Source organism: Augochlora pura, chromosome 7, assembly GCF_028453695.1.
Source record: "Augochlora pura isolate Apur16 chromosome 7, APUR_v2.2.1, whole genome shotgun sequence".
NCBI lineage: Eukaryota > Metazoa > Arthropoda > Insecta > Hymenoptera > Halictidae > Augochlora > Augochlora pura.
The window spans coordinates 19,318,797-19,345,561 of NC_135778.1; the positions used below are offsets into that span (position 1 = coordinate 19,318,797).

Consider the following 26,765-nt stretch of genomic DNA (forward strand, 5'->3'; position numbering starts at 1 on the left):
ACCGTAATCAGGATGCAATTCCTGTAATCGTTACTTTCCGTTTTCTTAAAATAAGAATTGCGTTTATGTCACTGTCAGATAATCTTTCACCACGGAATATCACGAAATGCGACATCTACCAATATCAAGAAACCCCGAACACCGACTGATCACTTTAACTTCCTTAAACCTCGCTATATAGTGAAGAAAATCAAAACAAACCTTGAGTGTGCTATCATTTTTTCTCTGTCTATTTGTGTGTTTCCATTCTTTCTAAGAGAAATTTTTCATTCTTCCTATCTCGTAGAAATTCCAATATAGATAGTGTTTACATATTAGTAGAAGGTAGTCTTTTTGTATCATTGGCACATTTCCTGTACCATAATTAAAACGCGATAAATTAAAGATAGCACGCGTGTGCTATCTTTTTCATTGGGAGTGTAGTTGTTGCATGTTGTAGTTTTTTAAATCGTATATTTTACGAGAATGTAGTAAATTCCTGCTGTATTCAGTATGGACATTATTAAATTAATAGAAATTGGTGAAAATTATGTTGTTGATTGAATGCATCGCTTTTTATAAAGATGTCAGAATACAACGGTATCTAATCGGGCAAAACCTAGATACTCTTTGGTAAAACCAACAGACGGAGACACGGCAGTTTGCGTGACGGAATTTTTAGATAGCAGAACTCTTGTCTTTCCTCATTGCGATTGTGTACTGCGTTGCACAACCCGAACAATACAAGTGCAGTCGCGAAGGATAATATATAAACATTGACATGATGTTATAATTATTTATTTGTCGGTCTGGTATCTTTTAAGATATTAGATCAGATTAACCTTTAGACTACTCGCATAATGGAGTCACTAATATTCTTCAATATTTTCGTGAATAAATAGTTCTTTGTCATCCGATCCGGTTCGTGAGAAAGAATATTTAGAAGAAAAATTATCTATAGCGTAGTCTAGATCACCCAGCAACATATTAGGTCCCATAAATATTTTGTCTCGTAGATGAAATTTTATTTTAAATAATAAATAACAAATTATAAATTAAATTAATATTTCATCTGCTAATGATAATTAATTTTTTTATTTAACTAAAACATCATTTAAATAAATTCAGAGAATAATTTTAATTAGGAAATAGGTCCTCATAGTTCAATGACCTTGCAGTAACGAAAGATGCAAGTGATTCGTTAATAATAAATGGAAATTAATATGTATTACACGATAAATGAAAGACAGATACAACGTAAAAGTTGTGCCAAACGATGACCTTGACCACATAATTCATTTCAATTTATTATTAATGAAGTATTTGCGTCTTTCGTTATGAACTCAATGATATCGGTTAGAGCGACCGACGACCATTAATTCCAGACTGTGACGTGTGCTCGACGCACTGTTCCGAATAAATAATGAATAATACACAATTAAGTTATAATTAACAAGTAACAATTGGAATTGTATTTACAAATAAAAAATGAATTCTATTATTTTAAATTACTTATTTAGATCCGTATAAATGATGAGTAATTACGTTCGTCTTTTATTTATACTTTCAAATAGCAAATAATTTTTTACTTGAACATTTATTTGAACGATACCTAATTTTTACTCGGCACGAATTCGCGGGAAGAGTTTCACTGCAGGTAAATCAATAATTATGCATCGAGAGGCCGTCGAAGCCTTGAAAGAAAAAAGTCACTCGAAAACCGGTCCGGCTTTTCAGGAATATATAGAGATAATAAGTCTAATAAGAATACGTTCTTGAAAGCTACGGCCACCCGACCGTCTTACATATTCCGCGTCGCACTCTCCGAATACTATCGGTTCATTACCGAAGAGTATAATACACTATAGATATCGTCGAATTTATGGTCGACTGCTTCACGTGTTGATCCTTGACGATAAGTTTCTGTTTACGATGCACGGTGACAGCTGGGAGCGTTAGATTCACCGTTATTCACGCTTCAACATTCAATGCCGAGGGTGTAATTCGCGATGATGCTGTTGCAAAATGACGAACGGCCGTGTAAATAATACGAGACCTTTGTTTGTGTCCGTCTTCGTACCTTGTTACGGAAATCGTCGAAAATTCTTCAAGACGCAAAAAGGAAGTTTCAAATCAAAGAAAAGAAAACGATTATCCAAATGAATACTTTTCAAATGAATATTTTATTCGTGCAATTATTTACTTAATCTAATAAAGAATGATGTGAGTTATTTATTCGAATAATTCTAATTATTCGAATTCTTTTCAGTCGAATATTTATTTGAACAACGATAAATTATTTTATCTATTTAATATTCCATGTATTCGAAGAAAGAATTGTTCCAATAAAATATTCGAGTAACATTCGTTCGACTAATTAGAGTGCAAATGCAAGGAAGAAATTTGATTTAAAATGATAAATATCATAATTGAAGACCTTTTTTGTATTATTGAATTGATGAAAAATAGACTTTCAACATATAAATATATTTATCTTGCATCGTTCTTGAGAAGAGTAAGATATTTTAAAGAAACTACGAAATTGATCATTTTATTAGTTTTCTAATAAATGTTAATTACTTTTAATGTTAGATGTTATACTTAAAGAGAGCAATATATTATTTTTGAAAACGTATCCATGATAATTAGATTCTTCGAACATAAAACTGTAGGAAAGTGCAAGAATATTACGTTTCATTGAAGTCATTAATGCAAGAAAATACATGCGAAAGTAGGTAATCGTGCACGTAAATCGTAATAATAATTATTGTATCATTAATGCTAACGATCATCGTAATCATGCATATTAATTCCTTGGAGCAAACCAATTTCACTATAGCTATGTACCTGGACAAATTAAGAAGTATTCAAGGCGTGTGTAGAACTAAAGAGGTCAAGTTATGCTAATTTTACTTCTTGTTCCACACGCTATAATAAAGATTTTAATCTTTTTAAAACAAGGTGTAGTCAATGCAAATATCGGGGGTATTTACTAAACTATATTCCACTTCTTTCCTACCTATTTACAACTAAACATCAAAATTTGATATATTTTGTAATTGTTATATAAGTAGTATGCTTCAGGAATTATATCGATAATAATCGAGCTTTTATATAATAATTACCAACGATCGTTGATTTTTGTTAATCACAAGTCGAATTTTATAATTTCAAGAAACATCATATTTTAATTGAATTTAAGAAAGTGTCGAACTTAGCACTCCAGTAATAATAATAGTAGCTTCGAAAAGATTGCACATTATTACAAGAATAATTTAATATTAAATGATCGTCAAAATGTTGTCATATTATTTTCTATTTATTATAATTAAGTAATAATAATAGTAGCTTCGAAAAGATTGCACATTGTTACAAGAATAATTTAACATTAAATGATCGTCAAAATGTTGTCATATTATTTTCTATTTACTATTAATAACTTTTGTTTCATACAGCTTTGTTTTGTTTCGTCATGTTAGAAACTTTTCACTTTCCGTAAATATTGAAAGTCTGCTGCGAAGTATTTTCGACTGAAGGTACAGTTAAAATCGCAACTTGTCCAACGACATGTATTTTTAAATGAACGGTTCGAACTTTTCTTCAACGTGATGAAAGTTATGAACGCAGCCAGTGAACGGGACCCTTATTTACACGTCATGGGTGGAGACAGGAAGCAGGTCAACCAAGCCGCGAGCTAAAAGTTCGATGTCTTTAAAAAAATCCGGAACTTGTATAAAATATCGGGACATCGAAACGGAATAATTTGATTAACCAAGGATTAACAATTCTATATTTGTTGTGAAATAAAATTTATCTCTAAAACTTGTCTAAGGAAGCCAACTAAAGGCTAATCTGATCGAACAATTCGGCGAACATATTTTTACAAAATCTAACACATTTTCAAACGTACACTTTTCTTCATAATTCACATTTTTTTATTTAAAATTTTAAAACTGCTTTCAACACTGCAACCGTCAAATAGAAATTGTCTATATTAAAAGTAAGAAACAAAAGATGACTATTTCTTTTTCGTTCTTTACTAACCTTAATAAATTCAAGATATTCTGAAATTTATTTATTTCCTTTCACAGTTTTTAATATTGTCTATTCATTTTTATTATAAACGCATAAAATCCAGAGTTTAGTCATAATTTTTAAACTAAATATTATTATTAGACTGCGAAGATAGAATAAGGCCATATTAATTTAAATTTCCTCGAATTCTCTGCATTTTAAATTATAGTGTTTAATAATAAATAAGTGTTTAAAATAAATCTAACGGTATGTATTGAATATACCTGTAAGTAATTTCGTTTGTTCAGGTTGAATAAAAATGTAGCGTGTATCATTAAATAAACGAATGAAATTCCAGTTTGCAAATTGATATTTGGTTCAATTTCATCACATTTATTAGGGTGTCCCATAAGTTTCTTCCCTTTTTTTAATGCGAAATGAATACGCGATATTTGTTGATTAAGGTAGATTTATTCTGTTATATATGAACCGTTCGGTTCTATAACCTTCTTCCATCTCTCAGGAAGCCTCATTATGTCCTCTTTCCAAAATTGTTGAAGCTTATTTGCAAATATTCACCTGGGTGCGTTTTTATTTCGCTTATGGATTTGAAAGATTTACCATGGAGAGAATTTTTTAAGAAGTGGAACAAGTGATAATCGGATGTAGCAAAGTCTGGGGAGCTAGAAGGATAAGGTAGAACGTCCCAATCAAGCTGTAACAATTTTTGCATTACGGCCAACGCAACATGCGGTTTTGCGTTGTCGCGATGGAAAACGACGCCTCGTCCGTTCGCCAATTCTAGCCGTTTTTCTGGTGTGGCGGCTTTTTAATTGATCCAGTTGATTGCAATATTTGTCAGCATTGATCGTATCACCTTGAGGAAGGAGCTCGTAGTACACTTCACCTTTCCAGTCCCACCAAATGCACAAAAGAACCTTCTCCGGATGAAGTCCGGGCTTCGCAACAGTTGAAGGTCTATTTTCCTTAGACCAAGTGCGTCTTCGATGCACAATTCGGTATAAAATCCAAGTCTCGTCTCCAGTGAAAAGCCTTTAATTATACTTTATTACATTTCATTGCATTGTTCATTGCATAATACAGTTGATCGGTAATTAATAATTGATCAATCTGTAGCAAATGTGTGACGAATTAAGATTTTATATAGCTATCAGGAAATGATATTATCTATCGGTGCTCTTAACACTAATGCTCTCGCTATTAACTCTGTTTTATGGCACAGAGTTAGCATGATATAACAATTCGAGCCGCAATGAGATGATATCCCCGTTGAAGATCATAATAAATTATATATTGCTTAATAATCGTTTCTTTTACTCATAAGTTCTGAAAAATTTGGATTTGCATAAACTTCCGCAATCTAGTAATGACTCGTTAATTACCGTAGACACGACTCTCCCCAGGTAACCGACTCACACGCTTCGGTGCTCTTGATGGCTGACCGCATCGTATACTTTTTTCTAATATGTGAATGAAATCCGCGAATGGAATTGCCGGGTCTCTAGAAAAATTTTGTTGACCTACTTCTTCGAATTACACATTTGTGGCAATGAACAGTTTGCAGCTACTGAAATACTAAATTAATTCCGTAGATCGACGCAGATATTTCTTTTATAAATACGAATCCATTCTATACGCTATAGCACTGGAAAATATAAATTATCTACTTCGTAAACAATTCAAAACGATTTCGCGCTGTTATATCAAATTGATTTTATTTATTTTTTTATAAAGGGAAATATATTATTAAGCGAATTCTTTAATGAATTCTATATAATGCTCGAAGTCATGTTGTATATTGGAAACAGGTCGTAGATATGTTTAATAACATTATGTTCGTAAAACTTATGAGAATTCCTCATGAGGATATCTTATCTTATACAATAATCCAATAATAAATGTTTTTTATCCTATATATATATATATATTAGACCAAATAATTAATTTTATACCTCAATCATTTTATAATTGGAAAGGAAAGATTTCTGACGAGATAGGAGACAAGATTAACATAAGGCTGCAGAAATGACATAATATATTACGTAATATACATTGTTCACAAATTATGATCTCAGATAGACGGAATCGTATAAAATTATTAGTTATTTAGCATAATTATAGCAGATTAGCATATTTAAATTGCAGTAACAGATCACACGTTAAAATTAGATTTTTATAAACACAAATTGATAACATATATTTTGTTCCATGGCGAATACAAAATATACAATCCACACTCAATTTAGACATACTTTTCCTTTTTAAATAATGATGTTTCTTACATTCGCTAAAATTCTCTTTATATTTAAAAAATTATACACCATTGCTGCATACAATTGCAAATTCGTATTCTTTTCTCGCTAACAATTACAATTCATATTTTTGAAATAAACAGTTCCCAATCCTCCGCAGACCTTGGAGACTAACGAAAGAAAGCGTTGCGTGAATTGACATAACGAACACAATGGTGCGAGTCGCATACAAGTCTGCCTCAAATGACTTGATATGAATTTAAAATAAGGTCAATCATCTGTTATATGTAAAATATAGATTGTTCATAACATGTCAGCATAAAAAATGCTTTTCTAATTTATACACCTTTCTTATTAAAAAAATTTCTCACGATTCTTACAGATTGGCCTAACAAAGTTACCAATGGCGCGAAGAATAAATTAATCGTTATACAACAAATTACAATTGAATTATTTTCATCCTGTTTACAAAAAAGAAATATTATTGCTTCAAATGCATGATAATGAGATATCGAATTTTTATAACTAATTCTATAAATATTTCTATTCTTTTACTTCGTTTATTTTTGGATAAGAAACATTGAATTTTGTATTCTTTTATTTTCTTTATTTTTTAATAAAAAAATGTAACACATCTTATTCGATAAACATGAAGTTAATTAAGGCCGAATGTGATACACGATAAACATAAAGCAAATTTTTCTCAAAAAGCAACCCACAATAACTGGCTCTGCTACTTTAGAAGTGTGAGATACACAGTTTCTAATTAATTGCCGATGACGATCAGATAATGACAAATTAGTATTCCTGAAGAAATGTTCGACCAGGTGAAAGCCGCCTGGGAAATATCCGCATTGATTTGTTGCTAAAAATCTCCAGGCATCGGATTGCCAACGAAGTTGCCGTAGCGTCGTTTAAAACCACCTACAACACACGCGAAAGTAGACCAAAGAGATTAATTTTCTATTAATAATGACCCGATATTCTGATTACTAATAACCTAGTTTCGAAGAAAATTCGTCGCAAGAAAATGCGTGCTCCACCCGTTCCGGTGAAAACACGTTGATATATTTAGTCGCTAACTGAACCCATGGAATTTTTTCCGCCGTACAGAGGCACAAGGTATTGGAAAAAACAACGTTCGTGACACGCTGACCCATAGCGTTAATGACGCGCTTCATTGGTCGTGACAGCGTAAATGACAACCTGTAAGCGTTTCTTTCAGGCTAGACGCAGCGGTGCATCTCGTGGATGATGCGACGTTGTATAGAGACATGACACGGTATACACGTCTTAGCTCTGCAATTAAAACGCGTAGGTGAAAATTATATAATGTAGCAGACGTTTCGAAAATACGTTTCGAGCTACACGGGACCTAGATGCAATGGTAAAAACCTCCGAGTGAAGCTCAAGCAATGTACAGTTATTTGCATTTATAATTGAACACAGCGCCGACTGTATGTGGCTTGTTTGATACGTGGTTGATTTTTGTTGGTTTACGAAAGTGTTTAGCACTTTTATTATAGATTTATTACAGTACTTATTATTTTAACCTTTTGCACTCGGCGCCATCATGGAAGTTACCTACCAGCGCTTATAAACATTTATATTAATATATAGTATGTATATAATAATATATAATACGTATATGTATATATAATATTGTTATAATAATATTCGATTTATATGAATTTGTAGACATCGAGAAATATTTGCAAATCGCTAATAAACTTTAATGTTTAGTCATATGCTAGAATTACGATGTTCCCTGAGAGGGGACAACCGAGTGCAAAGGGTTAAATATGGATCTCTTTCTTCACGTTTTTTGAGAAAATCGTAAACGAAGATTCGTTCGATGAGATTTGAATAATCTATAGAATAGAAATAGGCTCGTGTGCAAGTTCTAGTGTCCTGTAACGATTACTGCTATCAATCAAATACTTTACTTGGTCATTGTCAATATTTCGTGGTATAATAGAGTGTGCTGAATCGTGAAACGAAAAATCCCCGGAACAAAATCTCGTAAACCACTTTTAATATGCACGTTCTTCGATTACAATCTCTCTAATATACCTTACAGATCGTTCTACACGTTCCCGTCGCGTTCTCGCCTTTTTAAGAATAAGATAACATAATTCGTCGAACATGTTTCCTTTCGTTTTTCATCTTTCAATTTCCGCCAAACTTGTCAACTAAAATAAATTGCCAAAATCTTTCGATACAATTTGCGAAGTGTTACATGTCAAATTACTATCATCTGCTTTAGACAAATAAACTGAGATCGATTACACGTTGAAACGTCTAATTCTTGATAGTTGACTCTAACATTCTAATGGCATGGTTCAACCAGTTTTTCCACAAGGGCAACGTGCAACCGGAGGCTGCGTCGAAGCCTGCACCGATTATAAATCCTTGGCTTATGAATATTAATAAAATCATCGAAGAGAATACTTCCAACGGCGGCCAATCATCGGAATGTAAGATAAGATCTGACGGGAACAATATTTATGGCGAGGCTGTTGCGACCGAACAGACTATCGATCGAAGTTGAGAGAATGTTACGACGCTGATTGCGATCCGATGTCGAGAGTCACGTTCGCGGAAGATATGTCGGATTATCGGGGAAAATTTACAGGATCTCGTGAGATTGATTCCGGAATGATCGAAGACCTTTCTTTCTCGCTCTCGGTACCCTTCCGCAAACAACGTTGCGTCAAGGAACTGTCGGCGACACGACCAAAAGCACCGAATAACGAACAGGACTTTTACTTTGCGCGGGACTTCGCGTGATTACATGGGGCGCGTGTTATGCGCGTACAACCGAGGAATTACGTATGATAATTCATGTGATCCGGCGTGTCACCTACTTTCATACTGGTTTTCTACATTCCATTTGGTTGCTGTGTTTGCACGTACTGTACGGGCCCGTTCCGAGAAAATCTATGCCATCCCAGTTCCCGCCAAACGAAAACTGTGAAGGAGGAATCGATCGTAATCTGCTCGAGACCCAGAAAGTCAAATGCTCGCGATCCATCGGAAATGGATTGAGCCGTTTATTTTGAAAGCTGCCTAACTCCGTTTATCTTCAAATCGAGATATTTAAGGGTTTGCGTTTCAAAGGATTTAAAAATATACGTATAGGATACCAATCAGTCATACTGCCTAAGTGTATCTAAGTGAGTTAAATTTATAGTTCCTATTAAAATAGTGGCAATTATTGAGTGAATAATATGCGTTTTCTTATCCAGAATGGAGTTAGGCCACTTTCAAAATTAACATCCAGATTCATTATAAAATCTGAAGGCGTCCAAGTCCATTCGACATAATTTAAAATGCTTCGAATTGAAAAGAACAATACTTCATTTATTTTACATATCTTTTAAACACTTCGGAAACTTAATTTATGCGATTCAAAACATTTTTTAACTACATAATGTAAAAAACAGAAATTTGTTACAAAACAATTTACTACTCGTCTACATTTTATGTGTGTGAAAGGGATTTGAAGAAATCATGATGTTTCGGTGGTATATATCGTAATAGGACAATTATGTCTTTGAATTTTGCTTGTTGTAATTTGTCTGAAATTTTTATACAGTGGTGTCAATACAATATTTTCGAACTCTCTTGGTCTACCCCGACGTGATAATAAATCCAGGACTTAAAAATTTTCATTCTGATTCATTGATGTCTTATAGAAAATTTTATACGGTTTATTTCTAACAAAACGCATCCAACATACTTTTAACCAGTTTATTGATTCTCCATCAGAATTCTTTATCCTTTTAAAAAGTTGCGTCTTCTAATAATTTTGTTGATACAAATCTTCTTCTTTCATTTCATTTACAGTAAAGTTATTACCTTTCCGACACTTTTTAATAATCTTGTAATAATCTTGGGGAACGAACAGTAAATTATTTGTTTAGAAGTACCTATCTTTGCTATCTTTTTCGCAGCTATTGTACGACACAGAGTGAAAACCGACTCTGTACACGGCCCGAAGGCATAACGTTATGCATTTGCATAAGGAGCATTTATGCAGGGTTTACGTAATGATACTCTATCTTCAATGACGTTGATTATTACACGGCCGACATTTAGTAGCATAAATAATAACTTCTTCGATTTCTAGTTTGGCCTGACAGAAATGCGTACGAATAGAAAGTAACTTCTTGCTTGTTTTCACCGATGTAACGGAATGCAAATCGATCCTTTTGAGCACCGATGGCTTCAGTCAACCATTTCATAAACCCACAGTTTTATATGCAATTTGGTGGACTATAGAAGAAACGAAATCACCGAGGAAAAGAGTTCGAACGCCTTCTAGATGCGTTATTATCAAGTCAAGATGGCTGATAAACCCGCAGCCTGAAATTTATCAGTCATCTTGGCTTTGCCTTTATCGAAGCAGGCTTAGTACTGGGTTGGCAATTAACCCTTTGGCTGCGGCAGACTTTGGCACGGCCGTAGTTTTTCGTTAGACATGCATTTCTGAGGAAGTATATTAAAATATTCAAAATATTGAATTCTATTACATTGAACCAATATTACTTGAATTAAACAATAATTTTAAGCTTTTTTTACAATCTATAACATAAATATTACGCAATATATAATTAATCAAATTTAATAATAAATAGGGGAGAAATTTGATCTCGACGCCTATTGACGCCTACAGTACCGGGAAGCCAACATGTGTCGGACGCCAATAGTCGCCAACAGTAGTTAAAGGGTTAAGTGATTGCGTATTTTATTAATAGATGGTCTTAGCACATTCTTTTGTTTTATCAACGTGTTCAAAGTAATTAATTTATATTGTTTTCTTACTGGCTGAACTTTCATCTTTAATTTAGCAAGAAAATTGTATCGATTAGTTATTTAGTTTCGTTCTTATCACTGTTTGAAGATGGAAGGACAAGCAGCGCATTTTAGACATATTATATTGTATTATTTCCAAAAAGGGAGGATTAAAGCATCCGATCTATATTGTTTTCCTACTGATTGGACTTCCACCTTTAATTTAGTAAGAAAATTGCACCGATTAATTATTTAGTTCTTCTAGAAACTTTATTTCGTTAAGTGTCGGAAATCGATAAAAAAAATTGCCAAGAAATGTAAGTATATTCAATTAATGAAACTGAAACTGTAAAAAAACAGAAGAAATCAAGGGTGTTGTAGTGGTTAGTAGTTTACATTCTAAACATTCTAGTAAAATTTAATTTGTTCGATAATATTGCGACCTTTGAAAACTGATCAGTAATTTAATTAGTTCCATTACCACGTGACCGACGCGGCACCCAACGTATAATGAAACACATAACAATGTCTTAATAAATTGTCCGGAACTCACATTTCATAAATATTCAGATATTCAAATAACAATATATGAACCGTTTGAAGTGAAATTGATGTAAGTTAATTTTTAACTAGATAATTGCATTTTACTTACTACATTATTTTAATTGTATTTTCATTAGCCACAAATGAACCACGCATTAATTTCTGCTTTCAGCTGTTTATTTCTACTCTGGGTCCAAATGGACCCGACGTCTGCCTTCCGAGTGTTAATTAAATTTCTAGTTAATAATTTCATTTAAATATCCATTGATTACAAAACCAGAATTGTTAAAATGATATTATACATATTAAAATCTGAAAATTCAATTTCTTTTATGTTTATCGTTGAAGTTCGAAGATACGTAGAATGTTTAATATGAAAGTGACCAACTACGCACAAAGTGAACCGATAGTTTATTACAATTAACCGATATTTTACTACCGGTCATTGTCCTCAAGCGAGGACCCCAATAAATCTGCATTTTTAGATTAAGTTATCGTAAATCATATTATATACCTTGAACTTTAGCTTTCTTGACAGAAAATTGTATTCTCTACTTTAATCTTGCGAGAATTATTTGAGTTTTTAATGACAGGGGAGATTGTGGTGTCTTGATAAGTACACGAGTTTGATATTATTTATTTCTTTTTGTTACTTAAGCAATTGTCACTTAAATCGAGGGTATTTACGTTACATCAAAATTATAAAATATTATTAATTATTTGGTAAGTTCGCACCTTGTTATCGGTTTGACAGGTTATGTCAGGTTAATATTGTTAATAATATTAACAATATTAACTTTCTCGTTTCAGTTTCGTTAATGAGATTACATTTGAATGTGTGGAAATTAAGGTCGATGCCGCATTCAACGCGTTAACGCGAGCTGTTTATTGCAAATGTGCAGGCAGAAATAGCGCTATTGCCTTCTCTTGCACTTCTATTTGACCTTCAATTCTGCCAGGTGGATAACAGCTGCATACACGATTCAACCGTGTACAGTTACGTTATATGTTACTCCATTCGCACGGACTCTGTTGCAACGTGACACATCCCGCGCAAAGGAATTACGGAATATGAGTTCGTTGACGCGACAAAGTTTGCACTTTCATTCCACGTTACCTGCCGTGATGCAACGACGCTGCGTGGCGACTACACTTTTATCACTGCCACCTAAAACGCGTTCGAGCAGACGTGAACACTTTTCAAATTACATTATTCGAAGTATTGTTTCAACTTGGTATTTTATTTCACAGTCATTTCCATACCTGCGGACACTTTTGGGATATCATTTATTCAAACATGTTATTTTATGGTAGAAATATTCGAAATATTAGGCGAAGTAAAAAGTTTTGAACCTTTTTCGTTAAATGCCTTTAGTGTGAGCCATATCACACGATGTATACGTTGCATCTTCTTATTCTATACGGCAATTTAAAGGCGACATAAAGCTTCAAAAAAAGTTGTGTGACAGTTTTTTGTTTAGTGAATCCAATTGTGTGTTAGAGCGTTCCAAAATGGAGGTAAAAAAGAGAGAGAATTCAATACATTTTTCAATACCACTACGAGCAAAGGGAAAAAGCAGAGCAGGCGGCCAAAAAATTTATGGTGTTTATGGACCCAATACAGTATCGAATGCAACAGCAAAGCGGTGGTTTCAACGCTTCCGTTCTGGTAATATGGACGTCGAAGATGAGCACGTTCTGGTAGGCCACTCGTCAATAATGTTGATAAAATCATGGAAATCATCGAGTCAGACCAGAATGGGAGCACTTATTCCATTGCTCAGGAACTGAAGATTAGCCAGAAAACCGTTTGAAACAATTTGCATAAGGCTGGTCTCAAGAAGAAGTTCGATGTATGGGTGCCACGCGAATTGATGCAAAAGAACCTTTTGGAGCGAATTGATGCCTGCGATTCTTTGCTGAAGCGTAACGAAATCGACCAATTTTTGAAGCGGATGGTGACTGGGGATGAAACATGGGTCACATACGAGAACAACAAGCGAAAAAGATGGTGGTCCAAGCGTGGGGAGCCGGCACAAACTTTCGCCAAGCCCGGATTAACGACCAAGAAGGTTTTACTGTGTGTTTGGTGGGATTGGAAGGAAATCCTCCACTATGAGCTGCTTTCATCGGTCCAATCACTCAATTCGGACATATCCTGTCAATAACTGACCAGATTGAAGCAGGCGATCGACGAGAAGCGTCGAGAATTAACCAATAGGAAGGGTGTTGTTTTCTATCAAGACAACGCCAGGCCGAACACATTTTTAACGACGCGCCAGAAGCTTCGAGAGCTTGGCTGGGAGGTTATATCGCATCCGCCGTATAGCCCAGACCTGCCACCAAGCGGTTATCACCTGTTCTAGCATTTGCAAAATTTTCTTGATGATAAAAAACTGGCCTCAAGAGAGGCTTGTGAAAACGAGCTGGTCAAGTTTTTTACCAATAGGGACGAGGATTTCTTCGATGACGGTATTATGAAATTGCCTTCAAAATGGACAAAAGTTCCCGAACAAAATGGCGTATACTTGATCTAAATCGGATCATTCTAACTTTGTTAATTTCATCGCCGAAATAAAGAGGAAAAAAGCTCGGAACATTTTACTTCACCTACTATCATTTTAACTGTCGCGTTATTTTATTTTAGAATTATTTGACTGAATTATTTCAGACAATAGCGAAATACTTCTTGGAAATTACAATATGATAATCTAATTATCAGCTCTGTGTTTGTTGCATTTTATATTGCATTTTTGCAATATATCATAAGCATTTATCATAAGCTGAGAAGTAAGATTTAATAGTAAAACTTACATCGTTTCATAGATTTTCTATAAACACACGAGGTTCTAAAGATTGCAAAATTAATTTGACGAATAATTAATTGATTGAAGAGTTTGCATTGTTTGAAATAATAAGAAATTATGTCTTCTATTTGTCATTAACATTTCAAACAGTTTGTTTTCAGAATCTACAGTAATCAGTTAGTGTATATGTTAGTGTTATATTTAAACATTGAAAGAAGTTTAGTGAACGAAATTTATCTTTTATATGATGAAATAGTAAATTTTTGAAAAAATGCTATTATCCTTCGAATTCTTGCATATGAAAAATGTATATGGAAATGATGTGGCCGACCTTGCAACAGAACTTGCTGCAGCAAGAGTCGCACTGTCTGGTTATAGCTATGACTACGTCACGTGTTGTCTGCAGATTGCTATTCCTTATTCAAATTCCGAAATTTTTAAGCATTTCTTTATTATATTCAATGAGTTTGATAGTTTAATTATCTACGATTTAATCATTTAATTATCTAATTATTATCTAAATATCTAGACTTTTATTATATTGTTATCAATAGGCTGCGGATTTTATGCATTTATGATAGTAATCAAACTCTGTAATTTGAATCTCTAGAAGAAATGAAAGTATTCAATAATATTGACATATTACTCAAATTTAATAAAGTTATTAAAGAAGGAATGAAACTTCTAAGTGGTTTCTGTAATAATTCTGTAATAATTCTGTAATCATTTTATTTCAATCCATGCTTTGACATTAAAGGTTTTGACAGATACTTAGCTGCTATTACATTTCATGATCGCAATCTGGCATTTAAATAGAATAAGTACAAATAAAACTAATTTATTTGTTATTTCTCTCTATTGTTTTAACTTGTAATTATCTCTCTTTTATTTCTGCCAATATTTTCATATGTTTATGTTTTGCATCAAGTTTACAGGAGAATATAATAACTCGAATTATGAGAATAGTAATGGTTACTAACGAATAGCAATAATTATTTTGACAGTAAGGTTTATAAGAACAAAAATGTTATATTTTAGCATTAATTTTCCAGGATCTTCAATGGATAGTTTTAATAAAGCAGATTCGACATCTACGCGAATTCCACACTTTCAATATGTTGTTTTTTTGCAGATATCAGTAATTAGGTTATGTCACGGGGAATATGGAACTATCGGGTTTTCTTATACGTTCGTACTGCTCCGCGTAATTAAAACCAATTAGCCTCTGGTATTAGTTGACGTATAATAAAAACATTTGAAAGGGCTTTAATACATACTTTACTCGGCAGAGAACAATATTACGACAGATTGTAAAATAACCAGTTGCCAGGAATTTAAAGGAAGTCGGGCAATTAAAGTCGCCCTACATATTTCAGCGTGGCGGTGAGAGGCGATTCGATCAAACTCACCTGAACGAACGTTACTCGAAACGATCGCTCCAGGTGCGAAAGTGATCACTGCTCGTGTTACGATATTTACCGATAAGTGAACTTTCCAAGTTTCCTATGTCTGTATAGATGAATTTATTTAGCTTAATTTGCTTAGCTTCGTTTACTTAGGAGGAAAGAACATTTAATTATATTACATATAATACTGGCACGTGATAGAAATGTAGAGACTTATTCTTCACTAAAGTAAATATTATGTAAAATAGTGGAACATAAAATGCAAGGAAAGCTTGAACAATGTAAAACAGTGTATGAATGTAAACGGCGGATTAGTTGTAACTGTACGCTCTAATGCTAACAAAGCATCATGAACGATATGGATACCGTTATGAGGCGATCATTTTGCATAAATCTGAACAATTATGTTCACTGCGTGATATATGACAAGATTTAATTGAGAAAACGTTTTCATTAATCTTTTAATCGGTACGCGTAATTTTAGAAATAATAAATTTGTAATTAACTCATTAAGAAGTTTCTGTACAAAGAGTAAATGAGCTATAGTTAGTGGAGCTGGTTGCTGTGAGTCAACAAATTGTTGTGCCTTTGGTTTATTTTCGGGCACAATGAACTTTATATTTATATATATTTATATTTATAAGTGAATTTTATTTATATTTATTAATGAATTCAAAAATGGTAACAAATGATACAATGCTAATATACTATCCCGAATTTTAAATGAAATTAAGATCGATGAAGAAGTATAAGGAGCAGTTTTTAGGGTTAGGCTTAGGCTTTTTAAGGTTATGGGTAAAATAAATAATAAAATACTCAATAAGAATACTGAATATGTCTAAATACCTATTATAGTGAAAGTTAACGAACTATTCCACTCTGGTTCCTATAATCTATAATTTTATAAATCTACATTCGAATCGATATAACAATTATACCAATGATCATGATATTTTCTGGCAGCGAGTAGTTATGCAAAAATTTCTCGCTAAAATGATTTGGGGAATATAAATTCTTAGACATGTTAAGTCTTCTTTCCTCGAAATTACTTTTGACTGCAATGCCTTGAAAATATCTGTAGAAAGTTTCAAGTCGATCCAAGCGACATGCACAAAGTTACAAGTAGTTCAAGCACACTGCTGCCTAGCGCGCTTCACAGAACTTCGAACAACGCTTGCGTGTATCTCGTAACTAGGTGTTTAAAAACCGTGACCGCGATTTCTCAAAACACATTGGATGATGTTTGTTCAACATTTGTCCGCTTACGTCGAAGATAAAAATATGGTATCCGCTAATTCTTCTCTTTTTCTTATATGATCTTCAATTTAACTCTTAGCACTCGAGTGGCGACTCTGCGGCGCCCATAAAATTACTGTAATACTTATTTATTTTAAAATAATTTAAAAATTGTTAAAAGCGTAACTATTATATGAGTCACGAGATTGAATTTCATATGCATAAAATAAAAATTGTTACATAAAATGGAGACAGTAGAAGCCAGAAAAATTATATTAGATTTGCAGTTGAAATGGCTTTCGAGTGCAAAGGGTTAAATATAGAAGTCAAGCAATTATTCGAACAATTACCGTTATTTTACCATGGGGCAATTTATAAAAAATTCAGAGAATCGTGTACTCAAAATACACTGAATTTTGATATTTCTAACATTTAATACTAAATCTATCGCACCGATCAAAATTATCGATTTCACATATTTGATTTGAATATTTGTTGAAATTTAATAATAAGCAATGTGGATTATTTTAAATCACATCGGAGTCTCGATCGGCATCGCGATTGCTGTATATGTCAATAAAACTTTTCTACTGTTTTACACTTTTATCTTTGCACAAATAAAAGACGTAATATTGCAGAAATATACAAGGTGTCACATAACAGGTAATACTGTTTGGACGCAACATGGTCCAACCATTTTATGGGCCAGGCCTCGGTTCCTTGACCGTCCTAGCGAGCATACTCATAAAGCTATTAGAATCTTAAAACTTCAGCCATCAGGGCCCAACCATTTCCCGTGTCCAGATTTTGTATGCTCCCTTGTTATTTCATTTTCACTTTCCACTTCCTTTGCCACCTCTCTTTCCACCTTCCTACTAGCTGAGAAATAAAAGGCCCGAAAGGGAGCAAGCGAACAGCATTATTATAACAAAGTACGACCGAGCACTATACTTCGACAACGCGCCGACAAACACGATTTTTTGTACCACCGGCAACAACATTACATCCACGCGTCTCTTCATTGTATAGTTACCACGTTTTAAAATATAAATATCAAACATTAATTATCGGGCGCCGTTTTAACGGTTCCCGAAGTGACGGATGTTGAGAATCGATATACCGAAACTCCCATTCAAGCACATACAAATACAATTTGAAGAGATGTGGATTCTATATAAGAAATAATACGAAAATAAAGATTAAAATTTTTCTTTGCTAATAAAATTAATAATTTGATAAATTGCTTTGGAGAAAAATGAGTATGAATACTCGCAAGGTTCGCGAATCCTATCATCGAAAAAAGTAGAATCGATGGGTTATGATCAGACACGTCTCCCAATTCCGATTCGATAGCCTGCAGTTTCGCTTAATTTTCAACCTTCTTTTTCTTCAAAACGGTGCCTAAAATCAAAAAATTGTATTGCATATTTTCATCTTGTTTTTTAATGCAGAATTATACTTTCTTGGTTGTGTCATCAATACATGACACTCTGTATACATACGAATTATTCATCTTTAAATTAAAATAAAAGAATTTCATTAAGTCCAATGAACTTACTGTCCAAAATTATTTGTTAGAATTTGAATATAGATATACATTAAACATGCGTTTCAAATTCAGTATAATCGATCTATTGTAACAAGGATCCGTCACTATTTATTGTACAATACAAAATTCGGTGTTATTTGTTAATCATCCCAAAATATGACATTGAATGTAGTCCAATAAATTATTCAAAAATTTCATTCCATTAAATCAATGTAATGCAATCTATATATGTATATAATACCATTCTATGTATTCATATATCAGGGATTATAAAATAATGTAAAATAAATTACAGAAAATGTTAATCAAGGCATGAAAATGTTAATCACTTGCTAGTTTTACTGACAATGTCTTTGACAATGTTTGTGACAATGTCTCAGTTTTACTGATAAGTATTATTCACAGTTTAAATAGATGCAATTTTATAACATTTATGGGATGAGAGAAACCAGTTACAATTATTAATCATGAGATTAATAATTATTAATTATTTATTAATCGAAAATTGACGATTAAAGGAAGATTCTAGTTGAAGAAACTACAAAGGTCGCATTTAGGATTTTTTTTTAACAAAACTAAATAAGATGCTAATTTGGAGGAATATATCTAAATTTATAAGCGGTAAACCTATTAAAGCCACAATTCCTTAAAAATTACTCTTACAATATAATAATACAATAATAAAATACAATGTAATAAAAATAACAGCGATAAAAGTTACAAGCTATCACAACAACCACTGGTTCTTATTTTAAAAACAGTAGGGTGTTGGCAATTTTTAGCCTTTTGACCCCCCGTAGCACATTATTCATCCTGCTTTGCTAAATATTCACTCAGGCTCTATCGAAGGTAACCGTATACGAAAATATTGTTTGCGTAACTTCGACCAGGGATTTACGGCATTTCCATTCACCTATAAATAGTAGGAGTATTTATATAAACATTTTATTAACCAGTTAGCTGCGTCGATATATTTAGAAGGTAAATTTTGTTACGCGTTTTATCAATTATTCCGAGTGTAGTTTTCTTGGTAATTGTTCCAGAATTATCCTAAACCGTGTGAAATTTACGAATATGTATAAGCACTTTGACATCAATCATAGGAGAAGTATATTTATTATAAGATATAAAATTGCCATTACCAGTACTTTTATCTTCGCACTTGGAATGATTAAATAATTTTCGATTGGAATAATTTCTTGGAGGAGAAATAAAATTAATATTTATAGTGTGCTTACAATTACTTCAGCGCTTAAACATTAGTGGCAAAAAGACAGAATTTTATTTCGACTGAAAAAAGACGAAATAACATCCTTAATGAAACAGGTGATTGTTAGAGATCGTAATCACGAGTCAGACTCGTCAAAGTACCGCAAGGGGTTATTAAAGTGAGATGGAAGTATCTAGAAGTTCGTATAAATTGCCTTCGAACATATTAGCTACTTCGATTATCACGAAAACAATCAATAATTTTCGATATCGACAAACTATTGTTAATTATCGATCGTGTGGTATCGGTAGTCCTCCATCGTCTGCTGATTAGCGAAGGAGTAGCCGGCAGGCTGTAAGAACCAATTAACGCAGTCATTCCCTCCCACGAGGTCGCGGCGGCGTGAACCGGGGAGGCACCCTAAATCGTCGATACGCGACGCGGCTCGGCGTCAATAGCGGGGCTGGCGCACACCGACAGTCCGACACACACCGACGGCGCGGCGGCCCGCCGTTGTCCCTGTCTCTCTCCTCTCTCGTCCGTCGTGGCATCGCATTGTCGGCGCAGACGCCGTGGCAGCGCTTATTGATCGCGGCCCGTTGGTGGGTGCTCGGTTGTCCCTGCACGCGTTATGCGTCGTCGTCTTTCGCGACGTAGCAACGGTGCTGGACAGGGTTCTCGCGCGTTTCCGTTTTTCGGTGTCCGAAAAGAGGTAGCCGACAGCAGATTCGAGGCGGATCCGAGGCGAGTCTGCCTTCCAGCTAGTGCGCGTGAAATCGGCCAGAGATACCAAGGAAGATCGGAGAAAGATCAAGGACCAAGGATGGCGATGCGATCGATGGACACGACGTCGTCGATCGTTCTGTGAGCCGGAGCAGATCGTCCTCCGCTCCGTTTGGTCCTCAGCCGAGCCGGGACACGAAGGAGGTCCCTTGTCCTGAAAGAGGAAGGATCCTGAAGGGGACGCGGGCCAGGCGACCTAGCAGATCGCGCTAGCAGGTGGTTCGCTCGCGCAGACACGGCGAGACGGCGTATCGCGCGAGATATCCTTTCCACGTCGAGTGAAAGTGACCACGGCGGTGAAGCGTTCTCGAGTCGGCCGGATGCTCGACCGAATGCTTGGCCGACAGGTGCGTTCGTAGAGAGCCTCTGTTTCGCCGTGCCGGCGCCTACGCCGGTGTTGCACTCGCGGCGACGACGACGACGACGACCATTGGTTCGGCCAGAGCAGCTCTAACCGTTCCCCGACCAATCCTGTGAGCGCGCATCCAGCCAGCCAGCCGGCTTTTCCGTGATCCCCTTTGCTGATCGATTCCGGCTACGACGACCCGGCTCGAGGAACACGAGGACCAGGTCCTCCCGATCAGAAGCCATGAGTCTGCTGTCCTCTTCCATCGGCGGCGTCCGTTGCCTCGCCGACGAGGACATCATCCGCGAAGACCACAACATGCTCCAGGGTAAATCCTTCCGTTCCTTTATTTCAGGTTCGCGCGAGCTCAAGGTCGGTGCATGTGTCTGTGTGCAGTTGAAGCAGCCGCTTGCGCGCGAGAGAGACCCACCGGAATATCCTCGAACAAGTTTTCGTGGTTGACCTCGAGACGCGATCGATCACACGGGCAAGGAACGTGCTTCCTCCTGTCCGTGTGTACGTGCACCACACCCACGCGCGATCGTGTTGCTCCCTTGCTCCCTGGGAGCTATTCGCCGGGATCAATGGAGAGAAGAACGCGCTTCCTGGTGTGGTCTCACGATTTTTTGAAGCGGGCCCTGTTTGGCTGCCAATCGTGCCAGACTGTCCTCGCGTGCTAACTATCTCCTCCGGGCAGCCACTTTGACGGTCCGAGACACTCCGGTGACTCATCGACACGGCTTCTGAATCGAATAGTTGCTGCAGCTGCACCGGGGCCTTGAGCGCACGCGATGCATGTCTCTCTACGGCCGTTCAGAATGAAAGCAACGCAGACCTACGCGACGTCTCGGGTTCTTCCGTGACGGTATTTAAAGCAATGCTGCTCAGGTAAAAGGACCTATTATGGAACGTTACTCGGGGAACAGAAGATTGTCATCGATTTTGTTACAACTTCAACGCGTTATCGTTTATATCGTTTACTCTACCTATAGATTAATGTTTCTGGATAATGTAATGAATTTTGAAATATTTATTGAATATGATATATTATGAAATATAAACTACCATTTTCGTACCCGTATTCAATGTCCCAATTTCGGAACGCCCATTTGAAAATTCAAGTACACGGTACGCTCTTGCGTTAGAAACACCTGTATTTGAATAAACATTTCTACAGCTGGTTGTTGCACGATAATACTTGCGCGGATGATAAAGAACAAAGTTCAAAAGTGTAAAGTAGAATTTTTATATATTGCATAGTTTGTGCTACTGTTTCAAGAATGGATGACAATTTTTCGGCCTTGTTACATAATAAACGCTTTTACCTGATTGCTTTCGGATAGTTTAAGGATCGCGTTCGATTCTAACGCCGTCTTCGCCGCGGTATTGATCGCATCGGAGCTCCAAGCATATGGACATAATAAACGATCGGGATAACGTTGTCCGTTTTTTTCCATAGCTTGAGCCTCTCGTGCATGATTCTAGCTCCCGATTCTTTCTCGATGGAAAATGGTCACGACGAAACGAAATCCGACGTTTACGACGAATATGAGCGTCTTTTCTGTCTGGGATCCACGGGCGATAAAAAGTTATCTGGTTTTCGTTGACTCTTGAACCGTCGATCAATCCGCGTGGCATGACTTCGACGCGATAAGCCGTAATTTATGGATGATAATGAACTTGTGTTCTTAAACGGCGAGTCGGTCCGCGCCGCGCCGAACCTACTTCGCTCGGTTCTCGTTCCGTAGAAGCTATTGATCGGCTTTTTATTACGTCCGTTGGGATGAATGTTTTGATCGGAGCAGATTTCGGGCTTGCGTAGAAACGGACTCTCTAGGATTTAACACGTTTCAGGTGGTAAATAAACGTCATACCAAACTCGGAATAAAAAGTGAACCGGTTCCAAATGATTCGTTTTCGTGGCAGGAATTTTTTACCTAATTAAGCAATCTATTAAATGTTTACTGAATCGGAAAGAGAATTGATTTTAACTGTAATCTAAATGTTATCTTATTGGTGTACTCATGTTTTAATAATTTGCAGCTTGTAAAAGGTTCAATTACATTATATTTAACCTACTGAAAAATTATAGAATGAGAAATACAAAGTGAACTTGAACAATGTTTTGTTTTTAGTGGAGGAATTTATTTAGAACGGTTTAAGTAGCTGAACAGTTTATTGGATGTTTACTGAATCAAAGATCGAGCAATTAAGTTTAACAAATGTGAATAAAGGTGAATTTATTATTATATGTTTTCAGCTTATAAAATATTCACCTGCTATAAAATTATGGAATATAAAACGTCCTATTTTGCGATTTTCTATCGCAAACGTGGGATTTGAATATTGTTTAAAAATCTTAAATCTAAATACGTGAAATCTATGGCCCTAGAGTACAAGTTTCACGTTAAAAGCATACTTGATACTAATTCTTGCAAACAAAACACGAAAGAAAACAGACGAACAAATGAGTTTAAGAATTTATTTAAAACATTTCGTTGGAATACTACTTCTGAAATTAATTTTAATAAATAAATGCACGGTTGTTTGATCTTAGATGCGCGTTAATAAAATGCTTTATAGTTCATTGTAGACGAACGCGTGAAATAATTTTACTCGACAGGCATTCTTAATCTCGTTTTATCTTCGAAGTATGTAGAAGGATTTCTTGGAGATAAGCGGAAGTTATTTGTGTCAATCGTAAACTCTGCCGCAAAGAAATGATTTCTGCAGACAACTAAACGTTCGTGTACATCGAATTACAAAAGATGTTTGAATTCGAAGATTATCGCGATGTTGGTATAATTTGCATAACTTGTCAAAAAGTTAAATATACATTTCCCTAACATCAGTTTGATCTACAAGATATATAAAACTAAAATCTACGCAGTTCATTGTTTAAATCATGTTCTAATGGATATAGAAAGTTTGTTTAATTGTAGGAATATAGACAAGTTTAATAAAAAGTTTAAAATAATTTATTTTATTTTATTACAAATATTTGTCAATTCTAATGCATAGAGGTTGATATATAAATCTTTGGGTTAATGATTAAATCAATTTTAGTTTATGTTTTCTAATAACAGATTTACTAATTGAAGAAAAATAAAATTTATGGAAACTTTATTTTAGGTTTAGTTTTTCCATAAAAATTTTATTTATTTACTTCAGATAACTTATATATGACATAATCTGACATAACCTAACATTTACATGGTGAAATTAAAGACAAAATATAAATTGAAAATTTTGCTAATGTGTTTCATTAAAGTGTTTATTTGTTTGCTTTCTATACTTCTGTGTACAGATGTACATAACCTATACCATATACATAATTGAATCATTAACACGTTCTATGCCGAGCTATTTTTACTCGGCTCTTCACTCTGGGCATTTGTTATTCCACTAAAATTTGCTATATTATCTGTAATTATTAATAATCGTATGTAATAGTAAAACAAATTCGTTACGATCCATTCTTGTGGTGGAAATTAATTCTTTAATTCTAGATTTATTATAAATTATTTTTTAGCCCATTAAATAAACATGCAAGCATGGACCACCGGTGGTACACATGGCACGGAACGTGCTAAACTCTATTAACATGAACTGAGTAGTCTGTTTAAACTGATAATATATTATTATATTACTTATTATAACGTGGAGATGTTTAATTAAAGTTATAATAATATATATAAGCTTTCCTAAATCTGATTTTTATTTTCAATAAGGCACGTAGTTGAACACAGTTCAAATAAACTGCAAATACATAAGGAGTGTTACTTATAAATCAAAAAGTTAGCAAAATTAGATTATAGTGTTCGTAATACGATTATAATAAATGAATAAGAACTAAAAATTTTGTTCTCTTTTTATCAAAGATAAAAAGAGTTGATAAAAAATTCGGTCAACGCGTCTAAGGAGATACAGTCGGTTATGGCCAGACAAACCCTATCGAATAAGGCGCGTGTTTCTCAAGTCTTTAACCCTTTGCAGTCGGAGCCATTTTAAGTGGAAATCCAAGATATTTGTTTGTAGTGTTGCCATTTTGTATAACTTGGAGCATTTTACATATTATAGAATTGCATTTCGCAGCTCGTGCAACAGTAAACAGCTCTTAACAATTTTCTAAATATAAATAAATATGATAAAAATTATTTTGAAACGTGGCGTGATCATTTTTAGCGGCACCTTAGAGTCGACCTTAAATGGTTAAACAGATTTTTCGGAAAACAAAGATTCAAATACAATAATTTGATTTTCTATATTTTAATCATTAATAGAATTATCGCTGTGACTGTACTACGAATATAGTGGCATTGTATATACAATAATAAATATAATACAATTCTACTTACTTCGACATATACTAGAATTGTACAATAATAATTATGACATAATAATAAAGTTTGATTACTGGGCTTAAATCTATTTTATTCTATTTTAAAACAATGAAATTCGTTCAGTGTTTAGCTTCAATGATTTAATAATGACGTAATTTTCAAGGGAAGGTTAGAGACAAACGAAGTGCAACTTACTATGTAATCCATGGAAATAATAGCCTACACAATGAGCTGGAAATGGACTAGCAGTTTTTTCTATCGCTGCAACACATTCTGTCAGTTGACGATCAATGTTATAGTAAACGTCATTAAGAAATCATTTAAGACATAATTATATAATGAAGCATCGACGTTAGTAGGTATTAGGTTATGTCTCGTTTTAATATGAAGTAGCGATAATTTATTATACTATTTATAGTATATATACTATTTATTATACTATTTTATAACCTATATTCGATTTTTATTATTTTATTACTAAAAATGTGTGCTTAACTACTCGTGGCTATTGTTCATGTAACTATTTCATTTATGTATTTCGGATACTGAATGCACTTAATCTTACTAAGAATGCAGCTTCTTACTAACGAAGTGAAAAAATTAATCGGAATTGCGGTGTTTTTATTAGACAATCTAATTTTACAAATTAATCCTAAATATAACTTAATTTTGTCAATTCTATTCGATTGTTATGGTATTGGGCACACAAATTCTTCATAGTCCGAAGCAACATTTCAAAAATATATTTTTGAAGATCCAGTGATTTTTCGAAAAGGTTTAATAATTTCGTTTGCAAATATTCTAAATAATATTTGTGGCAGACAACGGAAATCTTTTCTAGTTAGAATATAAAGAGTACCGAGTAGTTTTGATAATCTCTGACCTTTTCGTTGAACTTCGAAGTATTATTCTTGACATTAATATTAATTCTTCCCTGTATCAATGGTATATTTAAAATTTGAACGTTTAGTCCAATTTTTCAAAATTCTCTTCATTTTTTTTATCACCTTTTAATTGTTTATTTTCATTTCTGTACGCGAAACATTTGTTTTCGCTTCGTCAGTTTCTTTATTACTGTTATCGACGGTATTGTGTACGAAATTACACCGCGTCATGAGTTACACGCATGACTTTTGCTTTCTGATCATCCTTGACACAATTTTCCATTGTTCCTTCTTAGTGAAGTAGGTACAAAAATAGAAGAATCGTTTTAAAATCGTTGATGGTTTTCCGCATCATTCTACATTCTTTTGCATTTAACAAATCACGTTAGGTATACGTCGAATTAACATCAAAGTAATCGCGAATGTAAAAAGACTTTGGATAATGGAAATCATGTATTATTGATCATGTTTATCCAAAATTTTATTATTAAAGATCACAGTAACTTAGAAACGAATTGTGCTAATTAAGTAGCAAAATGGATTATAGAAAATAGGATTTATACAAATTTATTAAAATAATCAATTTTAGTAGAAT

General features: G+C 34.4%; 1 protein-coding gene across 2 annotated transcripts in view; it reads left to right on the top strand.

Annotated features, from left to right (window-relative positions):
- Centrocortin (cerebellar degeneration-related protein 2-like) overlaps positions 1-26,765 on the top strand; it is a 173,797-nt gene that overhangs the window by 35,031 nt on the left and 112,001 nt on the right. The window contains exon 1 of one of the 2 annotated variants that reach the window (XM_078185684.1): positions 20,357-21,271. The exons of the other annotated variant lie outside the window; for it this stretch is intronic. Coding sequence (XP_078041810.1) covers positions 21,187-21,271 — 85 coding nt within the window. The 5' untranslated portion in view covers positions 20,357-21,186. Of the gene's footprint in view, positions 1-20,356; positions 21,272-26,765 lie in introns of those variants that run through there. 2 annotated transcript variants of the gene reach the window in all.